Raw genomic sequence first — 20,501 nt, forward strand, 5'->3', positions numbered from 1 at the left:
GAGGGCACAGATGGAGGAAAGCAATGTGGAGGGCATGGGTGGGAGGAAGCAACATGGGGATGGAAGCAGCATGGAGATGCAACAGCTCAGGGAGGAGGACGCAAGTGTAGGTGGCAACACAGAAGGCGGAGAGGAGAAACAGTTGGTGAGAAAGAAGGATAATGTGGACGAGGGAAATAATGTGGAGGGTGGGGATGGGGAGGAGAAGCAAGAGTAGGAGGTTGCAGGTGGGGGAAACAATACAGAATGAGGTGGGGAGGAGATTCAACGGATGAAAGCAACATGGAGTCGGTGGGGGAGAAGCACACAGGGGATATACAACAACGAGTGCAGGGTGGGAGAAGTACATGAGAGAGACCTCTGGAAAACACGTTGAAGTCAAGAATGGTGCTCACCCTAAAAGAAAAAGAGTGATTGAAAACCAAGCAGAGAAGCTAACCAATCTAAAAACAATATAAAGAGGCTGTGCCCCATGGGCGGGACAAACACAAGATTGACAAGCTGAGTCACAAATAAAAAGCAAGTTAATGAGAGTAAGAGGAAAGCCAGCCAGTGGTAAGAAATCAGCAGGCTCCATGCCTATGTATGTTCTTGGTAAGCCCATAATGTCTTGCAACAGACAGAGAATGCTGTATCTGTTAAATTTAACCTACAAATAATAAAGCTCATACCTTGGAACATGAGTGGTGTTGAGTTATTGAAGGACATGGAAAAATAACTTAACCTATAAACCAGTCTGATTGAAAATAATTTATTGATTCACAAAAACTTCAAGCATCAAAGCCTGTAACAGTCTGAAGAAGTTATTGAGTTTCCTCCCAGACCATTCTATTATATGTCTGTCCATTTTCTTTGGACTCTGTGGCGCTGGCAGGTTGGAAACATCTGCCTTACAGCTATCAACACCTTTTGTGGAAGCTACAGAAAAGGACTGGGAGCCAGCTGGAAGCAGATGTTACATACATCCACTGAACAGTTAGGCTCGCACTAATCTCATCTTCTTGAGCTCTGACCTGGAGTGAGCCGAGAATAGAGACAGCCTGTTATGGCTGCTGGAACCAGTGGCAGCATGAAGATAGTCACCCCTGTTCTCCAAGTGCCCTGTATTGTGTACCCACGCAGGGCATAGGGCTGGGGTTTGAGACTTTGAGCAAGAAATACCAATGCTGAAGCTGATGCTAACCTAGACCCTGACGTGTGGAATGAGATAACTAGCTCTCTTCACGCGCAGATTCTCATATACTTTTCATTTTCATGTTTCCTTTGCTTTTAGTGTACTGTTGCTGTTTCCACTGATGTGCAATTGTTAAAATTCCCCTTGTTCTAAGTACTAATAGTCAATGACTAGGTGGAGGTTATAGTCTTGGTCATGACTGGCTGCTAAGGATACCTTAGGCTTGTGAAATAATGGTTGAAGAGAAGCATTGCTTTTGCGTATAGAGAAGTTAAGGTTTTTGTTGTATTCCCCACACCCCTAAACTGCTCCCTCTAGTCAAAGTCCACCATTATTCCCTTTTTGATGCAGGCCATTATTCCTCCCTAAGGCCTCCTGTTAAACTTCGTGAAAATTAACTCAAGGGGCTTTGGAAAGAAGATGGTGTGGGAGGTGCAGTACAGAAAGGTTGTGCGAGTGGCCTGATGAAAACTTCATTCAAGCTCTAAATACTACCATTCAGTGTTACAGAATGCCACTGTATTTGGTTACCCTCACAACTTAATTGTTGTTGTATATGTTTTGGAACATTTTTAGGTAACTGTTAGAAATGGGGTTTTTGGTTGGCAGTCAGGTTGCCCTCTGTCCAAGCAAGAACCCTCACTCTAGTCAGGGTAAGTCACACACAATCCAAAATCAGCCTGTGCTCACCCTCCGGTAGCTTGGCACGAGCAGTCAGGCTTAACTTAGAAGGCAATGTGTAAAGCATTTGTGCAATAAATCATACAACACCATAGCATCACACCACAAAAATACACCACAGAGTGTTTAGAAAAATATATAATATTTATCTGGGTATCTTCAGGTCAAAACGATCAAAGTTGCAATATGAATTTGTAAAGATATCACTGAAAAGTGATATAAAGTGTCTTAAGTCTTTAGAAAGTAAACAAAGTCTCTTTCAAACACAAAGTACCTGGTTTCTGGTGGAAAATCTCCTCAGAGGGCCACAGGAGAAGAGGTATGTGGAAAACTGGTATGTGCGTCGATTTCTCCTCAGCACACACGGACTTGCGTCGTTATTTTCCACGCGGGGAGTCGTGCGTCATTTTCCGGCGCGCGGACAGTCTCTTACTGTGGTTTGCTGGGAGTACCAGATGTCCCGGGTCCGTGCATGGATTTTCCTGCTTGTTTTCTGGCTGCGCGTCGTTCTGCGGGGCTGCGCGTCGAAGTTTCGATCTCACGGCAGGCGTCGCGTCGATTTCTCCTGCGGAGTCGGGCGGCGTCCTTGCGAGGCCGTGCGTCAAAGTTTTGATCTCACGGCAGGCGTCGCGTCGATTTCTCCTGGGAAGTCGGGCGGCGTTGTCCTTGCGAGGCCATGCGGCAAAGTTTCGGTCGTCCCGAAGGCATCGCGTCGATCAGCGTCGGTGTGCGGCGTTTTTCTTGCCGCGGAACAAGCTGTGCGTCAAAAAGTTCGGCGCACGGAGCGTCCAAGAGGAAGAGAGAAGTCTTTTTGGTCCTGAGACTTCAGGGAACAGGAGGCAAGCTCTATCCAAGCCCTTGGAGAGCACTTTTACAGCCAGACAAGAGTTCAGCAAGGCAGCAGGCCAACAGCAAGGCAGCAGTCCTTTGTAGAAAAGCAGACAGGTGAGTCCTTTGAGCAGCCAGGCAGTTCAGCAAGGCAGCAGGCCAACAGCAAGGCAGCAGTCCTTTGTAGAAAAGCAGACAGGTGAGTCCTTTGAGCAGCCAGACAGTTCTTCTTGGCAGGATGTAGTTTCTGGTTCAGGTTTCTTCTCCAGCAAGTGTCTGATGAGGTAGGGCAGAGGCCCTGTTTTATACTAAGTTGTGCCTTTGAAGTGGGGGTGACTTCAAAGAGTGTCTAAGAAATGCACCAAGCCCCCTTTCAGTTCAATCCTGTCTGCCGGAGTCCCAGTAGGGGGTGTGGCAGTCCTTTGTGTGAGGGCAGGCCCTCCACCCTCCCAGCCCAGGAAGACCCATTCAAAATGCAGATGTATGCAAGTGAGGCTGAGTACCCTGTGTTTGGGGTGTGTCTGAGTGAATGCACAAGGAGCTGTCAACTAAACCTATCCAGACGTGGATTGAAGGGCACAACAAGATTTTAGTGCAAAGAAATGCTCACTTTCTAAAAGTGGCATTTCTAGAATAGTAATATTAAATCCGACTTCACCAGTCAGCAGGATTTTATATTACCATTCTGGCCATACTAAATATGACCTTCCTGCTCCTTTCAGATCAGCAGCTGCCACTTCAACAATGTATGAGAGCAGCCCCAATGTTAGCCTATGAAGGGAGCAGGCCTCACAGTAGTGTAAAAACGAATTTAGGAGTTTTACACTACCAGGACATATAACCACACAAGTACATGTCCTGCCTTTTACCCACACAGCACCCTGCTCTAGGGGTTACCTAGGGCACACATTAGGGGTGACTTATGTATAGAAAAAGGGGAGTTCTAGGCTTGGCAAGTACCTTTTAAATGCCAAGTCGAAGTGGCAGTGAAACTGCACACACAGGCCTTGCAATGGGAGGCCTGAGACAAGGTTAAGGGGCTACTGAGGTGGGTGGCACAACCAGTGCTGCAGGCCCACTAGTAGCATTTAATCTACCTGCCCTAGGCACATGTAGTGCACTCTACCAGGGACTTACAAGTAAATTAAATTGTCAATCATGGATAAACCAATCAGTAGTACAATTTACACAGAGAGCATATGCACTTTAGCACTGGTTAGCAGTGGTAAAATGCCCAGAGGTCAAAAGCCAACAACAACAGGTCAGAAAAAATAGGAGGAAGGAGGCAAAAAGTTTGGGGATGTCCCTGTCAAAAAGCCAGGTCCAACAGTAACACTGGAAATTCTCCAGTTACTGGCTCAAATTTTCCACCTTCCCCAATGCAGTTGCACGTGGCACCTGCATGTAACCTATGGGGAGAAAATCCACGAGAGCTCTTTAGTTGACAAAATACCTTTAGGTCACAGAAAGCTTCCTGTGAACCCCACCGAAAATCCAAACTCCACCCATTCTCACAGTACCCTCCTGCACCATTGCCCTCTTTCTACATGTCACACCATGATCTCCACAGGCAGTGCGCTATGAATTCAACTCTAAACGGCGCGAATATTGCCATGAGAGCATTCTATAACTGTTTTGCTGCTTCCATTACTAAATATATTTGAAGATACCATGATGTTGTGTCACAGTTATGTTATCTTCTGAAACATCCCACTTATGTGGCTCATATCATCCCTCTCCTCCCTCCCACCCCGTTTGTGTCCACCCTGAATCCGTTATTTCATATTCAGAGAAATTGTTGATTTCCCTTTTGTGCAGTATTGCTGATCCCGAGTGAATAGCCGCTACATTGCATTTCCTTCATTCCTCTACATTTCTTAAAAATACAGATGGCTGTGAAAAGCAACCCCGTATTTTTCCTAGCAGAAATGGAACTCCCTTCCCCAACACAGAAATGAGGCTGTTATCCACAGAAACTTTGCAGCAAAAGAGCCAACAATAGAACTTCCTAGTAACTTTATACTGCAGACCTCCACTTCCTTTTTCTAAGTTTTCTTTTCAAATATGCACGACTCCTTAAACAAGTATTTGTAAAGCCGGTTGGTCTTAGCCAAGACAGCTGTTGGCTTTGCATGCGCACAAGCAGGTTGCCATCTTGGAATGGTCATATACCCAATTTAAGATAGAGAAGTGAATGCCAAAAAAGTAAAAACAGTTAAAAAAATCAAATGGTGGCAAGAACATTCTGTGAGATGGGGTAAAGGGCCTGGGGAGTAAGGGTGTAGGAGGAAAGGGAGACAAAGGGAGAGGAAATGGTCCCTCCAGTGGACAAAAGAGGTCTAAAGTCAGCTGTGTAAGGATACTAATCCAATCAAACCATGCGAAACCGAAATGCTCTTGGAGAGGAGCGGGTGGACAAACACAAGAATACGGAAGAAAGCCATTGAATCTGTAGCAGGTAAGGGAAGCAGACAGCAAAGCTATCCAATCATGATCAAGGGGCTGATCCAAAGCCCATAACTATATTATGTTGATTGGAAGAATGGGACTTGCCAACTGACAGCTAAAGCTGTCTGTAACGGAGACTTAAAAAGGAGGCGAGGTTATTTTTCTTTTAATCTTCATTATGTTTGATGTAGACTCCCATCCACTGTCCCTGAGGCACAGCTTTGTTTCCGTGCTTGTAACCACTCCCTAAATGGCTTAACATTGTAAATCATGTTGCTGAGCATGGGTGGACCACCTGTTACTAAGGAAGATGTCCTAGTCTGGAGAGTGTTTACTAAATGTATGCAAGTTTGCTGCCCTTGCAAGAATCAATCCATGCAATTTCAATATGATTATAATAGTAAGCGACCAATGGCCATTCTCATAGAAATATCGATCAAGGCCTGCTCAAAGAAATAATTTGTTTGATTGTCAAAAAATTGCATGGGCCAGAAAATCTTGCGGCAAAGGTATCTGCTCATTCAGAATGTTCAGTTCATCTTAGAGTATATCACAATAAGGAGATGCTCCAGATTAAGAAAAGGCTCAATAGCTTCTAAGTGCAGATTTAAGATTGCTTTACTTCATAGATAACATGTCTATAAAAAAAGGTCTCCCTGTCCAACTTTGTGAATTGTCTGAAAATATGCTCAAAGCACTAACAAATGCTACTGCATACAAAGCCTTTTTAGCATTTGCGCTACCATAAATACCATGCACTTGCACAGCGACTAACTGATCTTTTATTAATAAAATAACTCTAATTTACGGGCATTCCAGTTTTGCACACCACTATCTTTTTTTCGCACTGTCTAATATGTATACCTCAGTGTGACCTCCCTGGTTCTGCCGCCGGTTTATACACGTGTTATACACAGATCTACATTAACCCCTGTCCCCCTTGCCTTTTGCCACACTTCTGTTTCATTCAAAACCATATTTATTTCTTACGCAAACACATGCAGATACCGTTAGACACACATCATAAATTGCTCCCTCATAATCTGAATTTACCTCATAGCCCATATTCACAGTCCCCGCTCCCTTCCTAGCCGATTCCTCCTGCAGAATAATTATACTTTGACTTTCTTTCCTTTTCTAGGCTGCAAGCCAGAGCAGCAGATGATGTACGCTGGCAGCAAGAACCGGCTGGTCCAGACAGCAGAGTTAACAAAGGTACATCCAGGGTTACTTTATCGGTTTCCAAGAATCTTCACAAACTCCGGCCATTGCATTAATTTGGAACCCTTCTGTCTGTCTGGTTTTTGCTTAAGTTATTGTCCTCTCTCTTTGTTTCTTCTTGCGTTTCACTCCCGTTTTCTTTTTCTACTACGCTTTTTGCTCTCTCTCTTGCCATATTTTACTTTACCCCCTCTTAGACTAAATGCACTATGCTAATACTTTTGAGGTGTAACATAAGGAAAACAGTGTTCTTGTTGCTTTGTTGCAGGAGAAAATCAAATGGGCACTGGATATGTGGTGTTACCCTCTCGGTATCGAACCCAGTTTAATATGACGACAAATCTTGTAAATTATTGGTGGGTAGGATTGCCAAATACGACCTTTTTGACGGAGCTAGAATTAGAAGTGAGTTTTTCACTTCTATCTTTTTGGTGTCGCTAGTTACACCTGTTTTGCGGGCTAGATAGAACCAATGAACGCTTTACACTTGGAGCTACCAGAGATGTGAAATTTGACTTCCGAGAACAGCAAAATATACCCTCCTCTTGTAACTTTTTGATCTTCCTGGGCTGTCTCCTTCACTATGAGGGACCTTAAGGAAGTTCCCATTTTTCCTATAACTTAACCATGAAATAGCTGGATTGATTCCCATGAGAGTGCATTTTCCTCTCTGTTGCGCTCCCCACTCGCAAATCCCAAAGAATGCGGCGCACACTTCAAGGGAATCTCAGTTGCTGCCTTTCTGATGACTGCGTGTATCCTCAGTGACCTGACCTGAATACCACTGAGTTTCAAATCTCTCTTTATTAAGCTCGGGCCATTTCCTTCTGGCATGTGAATTTACTTTCCTGTTTAACATTGCTCCCGATCTCTCCCGTGCCATCAAAACCGTCATCATTGGAAACTGAAGTGGCCAAGTCTTGAATTACTGTATCATCCAGTCTATCAACCTAATGCCATCTGGAAGGTGCTGTTTAATTTGAAGGCACATACATTTCAGAGGGTCTTTCTGTAGCCAGTGAATGAAACGTTTTGTATTTGGCCCCAGCGCGTTTAGACTTTGGACGACTTCATTTTCCACATATTGCACTGTCTCATAAACAGACCACAAGCAGTTCTTGTGTGCATTTAATTCTTCCCCTTCTTAATGTGATTTAGCACCTTATAGATATGTCTTTGCATTCTTATTCTTTTTCAACGGTACTTCTGTGCACAACGGGAATAGACACCTTTGAAATACAATAGATATGGTTGGCCTTCTTATCTGCGCCTCACCAATAGAAAGTATCTGCAAATGGCTAAGTCAGTGTGCGTACCAGCACTCTGTTTTGTTTCCGGAGTGTTACTGCCATGGTATCTCATAACCAGCATGCCCTCTCCATTCACCCCAAAGGGCTGGAAAAACAGTATTGAAGCTGGCATATACCCTGTCCACTTCATCTGCCTCAGTGTGAATGGATCAGTCACTTTATTAATTTTCGTACTTTATGCTGTCTTTCAGCCCCTTTCTTTGAAGAGCAACTTCAACTCAGAATTGCAGTATATGTTTTCCCTTTCACATGCCATCCAGTATTTGAAAATCTCAAAGTGGAAGACTATCTGAATCCACCCCAAATCTTGGCCGCTCACGTAGGGAAGGGCAGTCCGTTCACGTTCTTAAGTATTTGATGGGAGCAGTGCAGGTGAACGGCTGCTGAACTACCCTTTGGCCTTGTGATACTTTCGCGGAAATGTCCTTTGTGAATATGAGATTGAGGCTTTATCCCACTTGATGCAATAAGATGGCGCACGGTGAATAGAATAAAACTACCATTGCGTACATTTGAGAGATCCATGTGCATTTGCAGTACCTCAGATTATATTTTCTTTTCTTCTTAATAAACCTTTTTATTGTTTATCAACAAGAACAATGTAACCGATGAAAGACATTGCACTAGAATGGATAATTACGTAGATAGAAAACACACAGTGAGTCCAAATCAACAGAGCCCTCCATGGCCAAGGGTGGCATTTGCAGACTTAAATGAATAACAAAATCATCAATTTGCCTTATCCCCTGTTGAAGAGTCATAGTAATTGAGTCCGATCCTCTGATACACACTTAATTGCTGCCACACCCCCAATCTATGTAAATAGCCTTTTGATCCATCCCCCAGCCATTTATCTTTTGTGGGAGCTTCTTTTTCCCTCCATCTCCTGGCAGTGTCTCGCTTGGCAGTTAGGAGCCGCTCTCCCCCACCAGAACTGGGCCGCCATTGGTGAAACCCAGTCTCTGATGCCAAGCAGAGCCATCTTGGGAGCCAATGAAATACGCTGACCAAGGACCTCCCTGAAGATCTCATGTATTCTCTCCCCAGTACTGTATAATTGTTGGACATACCCAGATTACATGCTCAAGTGTGGTGTCGAGGTGCCTGATTCTAAGGTAGACTGGGAGCTCACCTAAGTCGCCCTCCCATCTCGGTCACAATTTGCCAAATATACTAGGTACACTGACGATCAAGGCTGTATATATTCTTGATACACCCTTGTTCCCGAGGGTTCAATCGTAAATTTAGTTTTGAGTGGATTAAATACAGGCACCTGTGTTAGCTTCTCTTTATAGGCCCCAATTGCATGGTGGACTTGAAGATGCTGGTGTAACAGTGACTTTGAGAGTTTAAATTCGTTTGAGAGTTTTTCAAAACATTTAATATGGGTTGATGTCCGTATGTGCCTCAACTTGCAGAGTCCTTTGAGGTTCCAGGCTTTTAAGACCACTGGACACGACATCAGGGCAACCACGATCCACACCAGAGAGGGTTTAATTTGTAAGGTACCTTCAGCAATAGGGGCGTTATTGCTCCTTGCGCCAGAACTGCAGAGGCAAAGTCGTACCTAAGGGAAGCGCAATTGGAAGTGGAAAGCCAAACAGTAGGTAATGTATTGCACAGGACTCTAACAGTTCCAATTACAGCCTTACCTTTGGATCACGTCTTTCCCCAAAAAGCTCATCATTAAATGTAACCAGTTGCAAAGCCAGTGCTTAATTTGAGTCAGTGGCTGCTGATGGGGCCTACCAGCACACATTTTTGGGACCGGTTTGGAACCGGTGCTTAGTTTTCCTCATCTGACATTTCCCGAGAGCAGGGGAGGGGGGGGAGGGAGGAAGAGGGGTAGGGGGACAAATGAAGGGGAAAGAGAAAGACGGAAAACTGTCACAGAGGGGGAAGACAGGGACGAGCACTGGTGAGAGAAAGTGACAGCGAATGTCTGGTAGTCGATTACAGAAGCATGATGTGAATTTCAGACCAGGCAGCTTTGGTATTTGTTGTGCTGACATGTAATGGCGCCGGCTGTGAGCTTTTAGGTAGAGCTTCGGCCATCAGCACTCATTCTTTTATAAATCAAGCACAGTGTGCAGCCCAGTAGTATGCCCGAAGGTCTGAGGTCCTAAGCGCCCCATCATACTCAAGTTCTGTCCATTTTATCATGGAAAACCTCGGCAGCTTCCCCCTGCCACAAGAACGCATGTTACGGGCACTATGAAGGTTGGCGGGGAAATTCTGCAATGTATAAAAAAATCGTCTCAGGGAAACAAACTTAAAGAGAGTGTTCTGTGACCTAGGATGATCAATGGCGGGGTGGACCAGCTCTACAGCTTCATCATATTTAATCTGATGAACTTCGCCGTGTTCAAATCCCAGTCTCTGGGCATCCCATAATCCACATCCCTAGGTACTTAAAATGGTCACTCACTACCTTGAGTGACGGGCATTGAATAGTAGAGGTGGGTGAGCCAGCAAATTAAGAGGAGAACTGAGCCAAGTGTCAGGCTCGGACCTTAGAGCCTTTGCATGAGCCGAGCCCTGAAAATATTTGCTGTGTAACTCATACAACAAACATCATATAAACTATGATAAAGTATTTTCAATTTTTTTTTTTTTTTAAAGTGTGTTTCTTTAACACGTGGAAGCTTTGACATTAATAGGGCACATTATAGCACTGCAGTAAGAAGTACTCCATAAGAATGTACTACTGTTAGTCTGAAGTCACCTATTTGAAAGTTCTTTCCTAGGCGATACTAAAGAAAAAAGAGTTTTAGCGAAATAAAATATTTGCCTAAAATCACACAATTTAAGCTGCGGTTCATCTAGTTAGTCTTCATCTAGGTTCATTTTGTACATCTCAGCCAGTAAATGGGTACCTATTTGTCTTTCCTTTTGTTAAGGCTTTGTTTTTTTTACCTCGTAGTGCATTTTTATGCAATTTTTGAAATGTAGCGCAAACTCAAACCAAAGGTATTGGAGCTCTTTACGTGAGCACCAGTTAAATTACATTACACAAGGTCACATGCATTGTTTATAGGCATGAGGAAATTAAATGATTTGCCGAGAATCATAGGATGTTGATCTGATGCAGAGACTCGAATTTGGTCCCCCAGCAACACACTCTGCAGCTTTGGCCATGATACCAGGTCCTGGATAGAGGGCAGAAGGTAGGCAGAAGCCATATGAAACCATGGCTTGTTCTGGGCTCAGAGTTCCAAAAGATCCTTGAGTAGAGCCAGGCTTCTTGCTTGAGCCTGGCTCAAGCTTTCAGTGGCTCGCCACATCTAATGGAGAGCCACCAAGGGGGCTCACCACACTGGAAAATATATTGGCCCATTTACCTTCAGGATCTGTCCTATTTGAAGCAGGTAAGCACTGGGGTGCTGGACATATAATACAAAGGAATGAATGAATTATATGATTTGTAAATTGCACAACTTCTCCAAACAGTGGCCATGTACTAAAAATCAGAGGGGTAAGGAGAGTAGGGGCGCCATTGGATTAAGACACAAATAGATGAGTTTTAAGGGACTTAGGAAAGGCTAGCTCCTGAAGAATTCTGCACAACGAAAGAAGAAGCTGATTCTAAGCAGCACCAGCTGGCACAGAAAAGGAGCGGCCTCCACATCTTGAACTGTGAAATCTGTGGCTGGAGCGAAGCATGGCAGAAGCAGGGCGCAGATCTCTTCTAGGCACATAGTGACACAAGAGGTTGTCTGCATACAGAGAGAGCCTGTCCTCCGTCTTCCTAGCGGCAACCACACAATGGGACATCACATCTAATCCAGTGGGAAAGGAGGCTCCATTACTATGACAGACTAAAGAGGGGAAAGTGGACATCGCTGATGAGTGCCATGCTATATGTGAAAAGATGAGGAAAGTATCCTGTTGACTATGACCCTTGCACATGGGCTTGTATAGAGGTCTGTACAAATTTCTGAAAATAATAGCCAAAAGCTGTCCTCTGCAGCAACAAACGGAGGAAGGGCAAGTCCCCTGTATTGATGGCTTTTTTTTTTTGTTTTGTTTTGGTCTACCTGTATGAGGTATGCCTCTCCCTTAAGCTCATGTGCTCAGGCTAGTGCAAATTCAAGCATGAAACTGTTCTGGGCTGCAATGACAAGCAAATGTATGACCTTGGATAGTTTAGTCACCAGATTCCAGGCCAGGATCTTCATGTCTGTATTGAGGGAGATTGGGTGATAAGAGATACATTCCCTGGTTTCCATTCTTTCAAATCATTGCATTGTTGGCCTACCTAACAAGTCCTTTTGAAGAAGGGAATGCTATGAGAAGAGAGGCGAATTTCTTTAAAAAAAAAAAATCTCTGGTGGGAATTCATAAGGGCTTGGCTTTTTGCCTGAGGGCAGTTTTGCATGCTGAATCTCTTCTGGGGTGATGGGAAGATCCAGTTCTAGACTGTCTGCCACTGCAATAGCAGGAAAGGGGATGTCGTTCAGTTTCGGGAAGTCCAGCTCCACTGTTGGGGGTGGGGACATTCTAGCATATAAGTGCCAGTAGTAATGTGTGATGACCAGCGCACCGCCTTGTTTGTAAAAGATGGAACTATCCACTCCTTCAACTCCTGCTTCGCCAGCCAGTTTACCATTTTATCTTGCCCTCACCCAGTTTAGTTTCTGCTCTGTATAAATAGTCATTCTGTACAGGCCAGTTCAACAGTCTGCCTCTGCATAGATTGGATTTGTTCAAGCTGTCTAAGGACCTCCTCTGTGGGAGAGTGCAACTCAAGGTCGCAGATATTATGTTCCAGGGAAATCCCCTTCTTTCCTTTAATCTATGACACTGCTTTACCTCTGATCACTGCCTTATAGACCTCTCAACATCAAAATGGAGGAAACTGGCACTTATACTGAGCAGTGGCCTCCCTGAGTAGATCTGAGAAACTATCATCCTGGCGCCATCATGCATTCAGTGTCCAGAGACCTCCTGAGCCTTTGTCCACGCTGTGGACCCCCAAATCAGGAGCTTCTTACCAAACGTTGTACCTCGGTGCTTTATTAAAAATACTGAGCTAAAATAATTTATTTAACGATTGGAGAGTGTTGGTGCAAAGATACACTTCACGATGTTACTGTTCTCTCTGGTAGTTTACCCCCCACTTCAAGTCATTATTTTATCCTTAAATTACTTCACATCTTTTCTAAATAAAAGATTAAAGGGTTGAGTACCTGCCTAGGTCTGACCGCATAGACTAATGCAGCACTTAATGACACTGTTGAAAGCCGGACACGATCCATCAAGGCAGTAATGAGGCTTGTCCTCTCTGCCCCCACATATGTTAGCACACAGCAGTAAAGGCAAAAGCAGTGGTCCAGCATGCCAGTCCTTACTGAAGTCCTGGCCTGCTAGCTACTGCACAACAAAAGGTAACTCTGTATGCCGAAGGACGTAACTGGTTTCATATACTCAAAAAATGTTTTTATTGCCAATCTACTGTTGGATGCTCTGCTCCTGCCAATCCTGAATCTCTTTTTGTTAATGTAATTTTGCTGAATAACTTTATTCTACAGTGTGAAGCAGATTGATCTGCAGCAGGAAGCATCTAATCTGTTTTAACTTTTAAACATTAGCATACCCGCCACATTCTTCTGCAGTGCAATTGAAGCGCCACCATTCAGGATTCTGCTGACCATTTCCACCATAAATGGCTGCAGTACGTCTGAGCTATCCTAGGCTCTGTCTTCTTCTGGTGCTGCCTTACTCTTTTTATTTAGAGTTCATGGCTGTTATTTCCCCAGAATAAACAGGGGCAGTAGTATTAATAAACAGCGTTAGAAGACGCATCTTGGATATCATCAGTTTACTTCCTTTCTATCATTTTATTTCAATTAAAGTAGAATGTGAAGCAGAGTTTGTCGGAAAAAAACGTGCTTGACAAGTTTCTCGTTAATGCTTCAGCCAGGCTTCCACATTAAGATCGTGCTCAATGCTTGCACCGAACTCCATTGTTTATATCCCCCCTTACCTCCCCCCGTCCCCATCATCCAAGCATTTGTATTGTCCAGCCCTCCCTTTAATAGTTTTTGTTTCTTTCTGAACCACTTACCTTCTTGCACGTGGCAACTCTCTTTCCCTCTGAAGGCTATTCATGGTCTACATTGTGCCTGTTAGTAGTATGTACAAAATGCTATTGCTTTGTTTTCCAAAAATGAGCATTTTCGAACCTTGTTTATTCAAACTACAGACTTTGAAGTATTATTTAAATAGAACACTTTAGAATATTCCGCTCTACACTTAGCTTCTTTGTTGCCTTCCATTGTTCAGAGGACCAACTCTGAAGGTCTCTCAATCTCTGTCCCTCCCCAGGTGTTTGAAATCCGGAATACCGATGACCTGACAGAATCCTGGCTGAAGGAGAAGCTGTCTTTCTTCCGCTGAGCGACTGGAAGTCAGATTACAGATGCACTGATTTGGAAAACGAGACGTACTCTGGGATGTTTTGCAGTCAGAGTAGTTTTAAACCATCTCTAATAAATAACTGGATGTATTGGATTTTGTGTTGTATTTGCTCGTGATTAAGTCTTGGTCCTGGGCAATCGCATTCAGGGAATATGGACACTTCCAAAAGGCAGAATCTGTTTTCTGAGAAATTTGAGGTTTCTGATGGTGGATTTCTTTATTAAAATTTTATTGCATCAGGATGATATTTGCAGAGTAAGAACTCACAGAAAAGGAAGTACATTTAAATAAAGTTTGATTACATTAACTTTAATTAAATTAAATATCTGTTTATCGTTACAATTTTGTCTACAGTACTTACTAACAGTGTAAATGTTTCTTAGAATGTAATGATATATAGTAAATTCCACATTGGGGGTCACTTATTAAAACAATAAATACCCCCTGTTCCTGGAGGTAGACTGCTCCGTGCAAAATGCATCAGCCACCATAATCCACTACAATCTTTCCGTGGGAGGAGTTTACTTTTTCCACTGTTTCACAATTGTGGATTTCTCCAGTGTTCATCATTAACTATTTCAGTCAATAAACATTCTGGTTCATTAGTAACTGTGACATTAATATGTTTTATCAGGTGTGTGCTCAGTAAACCGTTAGGTGTGGGAGTGTGAAGTGAATGTGATATGTGCCAACCTTATCCTGCTGGCAAACGCCAGCACCTCAGAAATGGTAGACTACTTCAAAATTCATTACATTTTATTCGGGTATAATATAGATTGTATATCATTATAAAGTGTTGCACCTTAAGGTTAGTTGGCATCGAAATCGGTGCAATGTAATAATTCCCTTACTTTTCCTGAATCAATATATTTTTGCACTTCCTCTTTCCATTTTTTTTAACAAATGATAAGATTGTTGGGCAGTTCTTTTTATAAAGCTGTACACTTTTGGCTAGTTATCCTTTGCATGAGGAAGGCCTTTGTTATGGGATCAACCTAACTAGTTAATTAAAGTTACTTCTCAATTAAGCAAATTGTCCCTTGACTGGAGAAGTAAAGTTTGTGCAAAGATTTTCCACCCCACGCCCATTTTCAGGCCACTGAAAGTCCCCAATTGTAGATGCCTGATTACCTAGTCTTGAAAGGGTTAACCAAGAATTTGACCAATGGGTGGTATTCTACTCCCCTGTCTAATCTGATCAGGGCTGCATCAGGGCATATCTTTAGGAGGGGACATTTGTATGGGGTGGAACACGCCCGCTATTTTTTGGAGTCGGGTCCTGTCATCGATTCACTGTAGTTGGGTGCATAGAGTGTTCACCTGTGCAGCGGCATGTGATGTGCTACTACTGACAACGTACAGAGTGGTAAATTTGCATTTCAACAGGCACCTGTCCCACTGACTATCACCTAACAGTCTAACCAGTAGTGGTGGACTAGGGAGTGTTACATGCTAGTAGTTGTTTGGAGCAACCTTGAAATGTCACAAACCACTGTTATGCTGGCCTTATGAAAACCATGGGGGTGTATGGTTCCAGTGCGTGCAGATGGTAAACTCCATCGCCTCACCAGTGTGCAATTCGGTGTTTTTAGGGGCTGCTACTACTTAATGTGAACCATTTATACAATATAATTCAGAAACTGAATTGTGCTTGGAATCAACCTATGAAGGATAAAAGACAAAGTCGACTATCCCAGAATTAAAAAATCACTTTTACAGGGTACTCGCGGATGTCTGTAGCAGGAATAGAATACTGCAATCCACCTTCTGTGCAGAGAAACGTAGTGCCATTTATTTTACAGGTAGAGAGCAGTGACAACAACATGGTATTAAGCTCCATTAGCAAGTGCATGCAAAATACACATTTTAACACTTGCTTCTGAATGAACAAGGACTTTCATGGGTGTTAAGGGCTGTTTTACATAAAGTGCTTGAGCACCATAAATGTAGAAACTGCATTGCCATTGAAATCGAGTATATTCCACACTGCTCATGCATTTTGCAATACCTAATGATGATGAGAAAGTATTGGTTGTCTGATTTTCATGAAGAAAACACGTGCAAGGGCAGGACGCCTCCCTAGAAAGCCACATATACATGCAACTATTTTACAGTATCAATGAGACACTGGGGCACAGTTACAAAGACACTGAGAATGGAAGAAACGGATGGATACTGTCACAGAGAAACCTGGTCTCTAGGTCAAGGACACAGAACTCCGAGAAACCAGGGCATAGACTCAACAAGACACTGATGTAGGTGTGGAAAAATAGGCATTGTAACGGGGAAATATAGATGGTAAGACACGGAGATACGAATGTATATACTGTCTTATTGAGCCAAGGACAGTGGACAAGGAGACACGGATGCTGGGAGAGGGAAAGAACCATGGATAACGTGATAGCAAGACAAAGACTGGGACACAGAAAGGCAGCCAGACACAAAAATGGAAAGAGAAACACTGGACCAGGGAAACCTGGATTGGAGGCGAGGGAGGAAAAAGGCACTGAGACACAAACTCAGGGGCAGGAAGACATGGACTCTAGGGCAGGAAGATACAAACACTGGGACATGAAGAAAGAGACATAGAGGCAGGAAGAGGCACTCTTGGCCTTTGTATACAAAGACATGAATGCAGGGACACAAAAGCTCAGACAGTGGGATAGGGAGACACAGGAGTCATGGATGATAGGACAAGAAAGGGTACTCAGACTCTGGCACAAGTCTTGAGACAAACCATAGTACATCTGGGCTGGGACACAGAGTCATTAAGTGAGGACATCAAGATAGGAAGAGAGGCACTGAAGCAGAGAAACTAAGCCAGTGAAAGGGATGCACAAGCATCAGGACAGAGATGCTGGCACTGGAAAATAGACATAAACACCAGGACAAGGATATATGAACAACTTAACCGGTAGATACCACTAAAGTCTAAATGAAGCTTGGCTATGCTTGGAGGGTGAATGATACAAAGGAGGGAGACACACACCAAATAAGGGAGAGTTTTGATTGGTCGGCTTTTTTGGACAGTAGTATTTCATGGTATGGAGTGCTTTAAATAATGGGTGTCTGTAGTACACACCAGAGTTCAGTTTACTGACAGCGGAAGACTTAAATGGGGTGAAAACTTGTGACAAGATGCTGATTTCAACGTAACGTACTGCACTATTATGTCAACATAATGAAAGAGTTGCTGGGACATGCACATTGGGTCTCTCTATGCAATCAAAAAGTAATTTTACACATTTGTGTATCTGCTAAGTGGCAGATGTGTTCATGCACTTTAGGCTTAGCAACACACTGTATCCTCTGCTTTGCAGTTTTACATTTCATTTTGGCACTGTACATGGCCTTGGTAATCCCTGAATTGTCTCTTCATATGTTATGTGGAGGGTGGACTAGGTAGCTATACAGTCATCAATACATTGAAGCAGCGTGAAAAGTGTCGTTCACTTCTCTATGCCTTAGGTGATCTGTATTTCTCCTTCACCAGTTGCCAAGGGTAGGAAAACACCCTCTTTAAGGGATGGGTCCCCCAACTTTTTGCCTTATGTCAGTGTGTTTTGACTGTTTACTGGGATCCTGCTAACCAAGACCCCAGTAACTGTGCGCTCTCTCTTGATTTGGTTGTCCCTAACTTTACACCCCACAATTGGCATACTGTTCCCCCCCATATAAGTTCCTGGTCTATGGTACCTAGGTACCCAGGGCATTGGGACACCAGGGTTTCCCCATGGGCTGCAACATGTATTATGCCACCAATACAAGCCCATGCAAAATGTGTCTGCAGGCCTGCCATTGCAGCCTGCATGAAAGGGTGCATGCACCCTTTTCACTACAGGCCACTGCACCAGGCCACTGAAAATCACCCCTATGGCAGGCCTTCCCAGCCCAGAAGGGCATGAGCAGAGGTGCCACTCACGAACTAAAGCTACATTTTCCTGTAGTTCGTGAGTGCGGGATAGCCCTTTTACTCATGTACTGGACATAGGACACTACCTATGCCCAGCTACACAATGGTAACTCTGAACTTGGGCATGTTTGGTATCAAACATGATGGAATCATACCCCAATTCTGTTGCCATATTGGTTGTATGATTTCTGCACTCTGGAGGCTCCTTAGAGGAACCCCAGCTTTGCTCTTACCAGTTTGAAGAGTTTTCCAGAGCAGCCCACGCTGCTGCCATCCTACAGATGAGTTTCTGCCCTCCTAATGCTTGAACAGCTCAAGTCCAGGAAAGCAGAATGAAGAATTTCCTTTGGTAGAGGAAGGCAACACCCTCTCCCTTTGGAAATAGGTGTTACATGGCTTGGGAGGGGTATCCACCCCAAGCCACTGGTATGCTTTGAAGGGCACATTTGGTGCCCTCCATGCATAAACCAGCCTACACAGGTTGAGGGACCACCAGTCCCTGCTCTGACGCGAAACTGGACAATGGAAAGAAGAGTGACCACTCCCCTGTCCATCACCACCACAGGGGTTGTGGCCAGGGCTTATCCAGGTGGCCACTTGATTCTGCTGACTTGATTCCAAGGTGGGCAGAGGCCTCTTGGAGCATCTAAGTGGCCAGGTCAGGCAGGTGGTGTCACAGCACCCTCCTGATAGGTGGTCATCTTGCTAGGTGACCAGTTCCTACTTCTAGGGTCTCCCTCCTCAGATTCGACTTGCAAGATTCCAGCAGGACGTCTCTGCACTGTTTACTTTGACTTCTAGCCACTGGAACCGCCACTGGACTTCACAAGAACCTACAATCTGCAGATCCAGTGACGACTTCGCTCTGCAACAATGTTTCTTCAGCTCCTTCCAGCAACTGTGACATTTCCCCGGCTGTGCATCCTCTGAGGGTAACAAGTCTTCAGTCTGCCCCAAGAAGCAAGAAGGAATCACCCTTGGAGTGAAGGAGTCACTCCCCTACATCCTCAGGCACCAACTACAATTACGGCCGGCTGCGTAGGTCCTCTCTCCTGCAACTCTGCGTGTATCCTGCAACACAGGTGGTGTTCCTGAGTGGTCCCCTTGGTCCCCTCTACCCGCTGTCCAACTTTGGAGGTGGTGAGTCTTTGCCTTTCCTTGCTGGACAGTACCACTCTGCACAGCGACTCTTGCAGCTACCAAGGCTTGTTGGCTCTTCTTCTGAGGGATCTTCACACTCCGTGTAGCCCCGGCACCCACCACTCTTCACCGTAACGCGTGGTCTCCTGCCTGCTGCTCCAGCGGCATGGGGCTCCATTCCAGGTGTGCTGAGTGGGCCTCACTGCAACACCTGTGCCTGCTGCCCGTGAGTGGCCTGTGGAGGCTGCATCCACGACTTCTTGCTCTCCTAACAGCTGGGGGACGCCTGGGACTCCTCTCCGTGGGTTGAGTCCCCACTGACCTTCCTGGTCCCTGGCAGCTCTGCAAACCTTGTTCTGCAACTCTTACCTTTGCCAAGGCTTTTTGGTGCTTTTTCCACACCACTGATGGACTGCAACTCTTCTTCTGACGTGGGACACCGACTGCATCACTTATGGAACTCTTCCTCCTCTCCTGTGCTGCATAGCTGACTCCTGGTCTTCACCATCATCCAGGCCCTGCATCTCCAGAAGGGGAGGTAGTGACTTCTGCCCCAACCGGACATTCCAACTTGAACTGGACTTGGTCCCCTTCATTTGTAGATCCTCTTCTGTCTGGATCCATCTTCTGTTTCTTGCAGTCTTGCTTGGGTCTTGCACAGTCCTTTACCAAAGTTTCTCTGTGGGTTTGGGAAAAAACAGGTACCTTACCTCTTCTCTCCTTGTCGCTGGGTGGGGTGGGGGTCACTGGTACTTACCTTTTGGGGTTCCTAGTTCCTCCAGTTCCCCTCTACAGATTCAACTTACCTGGGTGGGGGTCCATCATTTGTATTCCATTTTTTTAGTATATGGTTTGGGCTCCCCCTAGGGTCACTATTGTATATTGTATTTTCACTGTGTTCTATTGCTTTCTGTTCTCATTCCTGATAACTAAGGTGTATATAATAGTGTGTTTTACTCACCTGCTAACAGAGTATTGCCTATATAGTATTTGAGTATCAGTGTCACTAAAAAAAAGTACCTTTACTTTTGTAACACTGCGTGGTTCTTTCATGGGTGTAAGCGCTGTGTGACTACAAGTGGTATTGCATGAGCTTTGCATGTCTCCTAGATAAGCCTTGGCTGCTCATCCTCAGCTACCTCTAGAGACCCTGACTTCCTAGACCCTGACTACACCTCACTAAGAGTGGATACATGGACCTGGTATAGGGTGATAACACCATAGGTGCTCACCACACACTAGGCCAGCTTCATACACGAAGCATACTTAATGACCAGGTACAAATTATTTTTCCCAGTCGTCCATAGCTGACAAGTCATACTCTGAAATAGTCCTAACTTTTTGTAGTCAACACCAGCACGTTGCA

The 20,501-nt window shown here is 44.5% G+C and overlaps 1 protein-coding gene across 1 annotated transcript in view; it reads left to right on the forward strand.

Annotated features, from left to right (window-relative positions):
• GMFG (glia maturation factor gamma) overlaps positions 1-14,691 on the forward strand; it is a 63,485-nt gene extending 48,794 nt beyond the window's left edge. The window contains exons 6-7 of the mRNA XM_069206929.1: positions 6,273-6,346; positions 13,990-14,691. Of these exons, the coding sequence (XP_069063030.1) occupies positions 6,273-6,346; positions 13,990-14,061 (146 nt within the window). The 3' untranslated portion in view covers positions 14,062-14,691. The remainder of the gene's footprint in view (positions 1-6,272; positions 6,347-13,989) is intronic.
• The last annotated feature ends 5,810 nt before the right edge of the window (positions 14,692-20,501 follow it).

The sequence above is a fragment of the Pleurodeles waltl genome, chromosome 9, assembly GCF_031143425.1.
Source record: "Pleurodeles waltl isolate 20211129_DDA chromosome 9, aPleWal1.hap1.20221129, whole genome shotgun sequence".
Lineage (NCBI taxonomy): Eukaryota > Metazoa > Chordata > Amphibia > Caudata > Salamandridae > Pleurodeles > Pleurodeles waltl.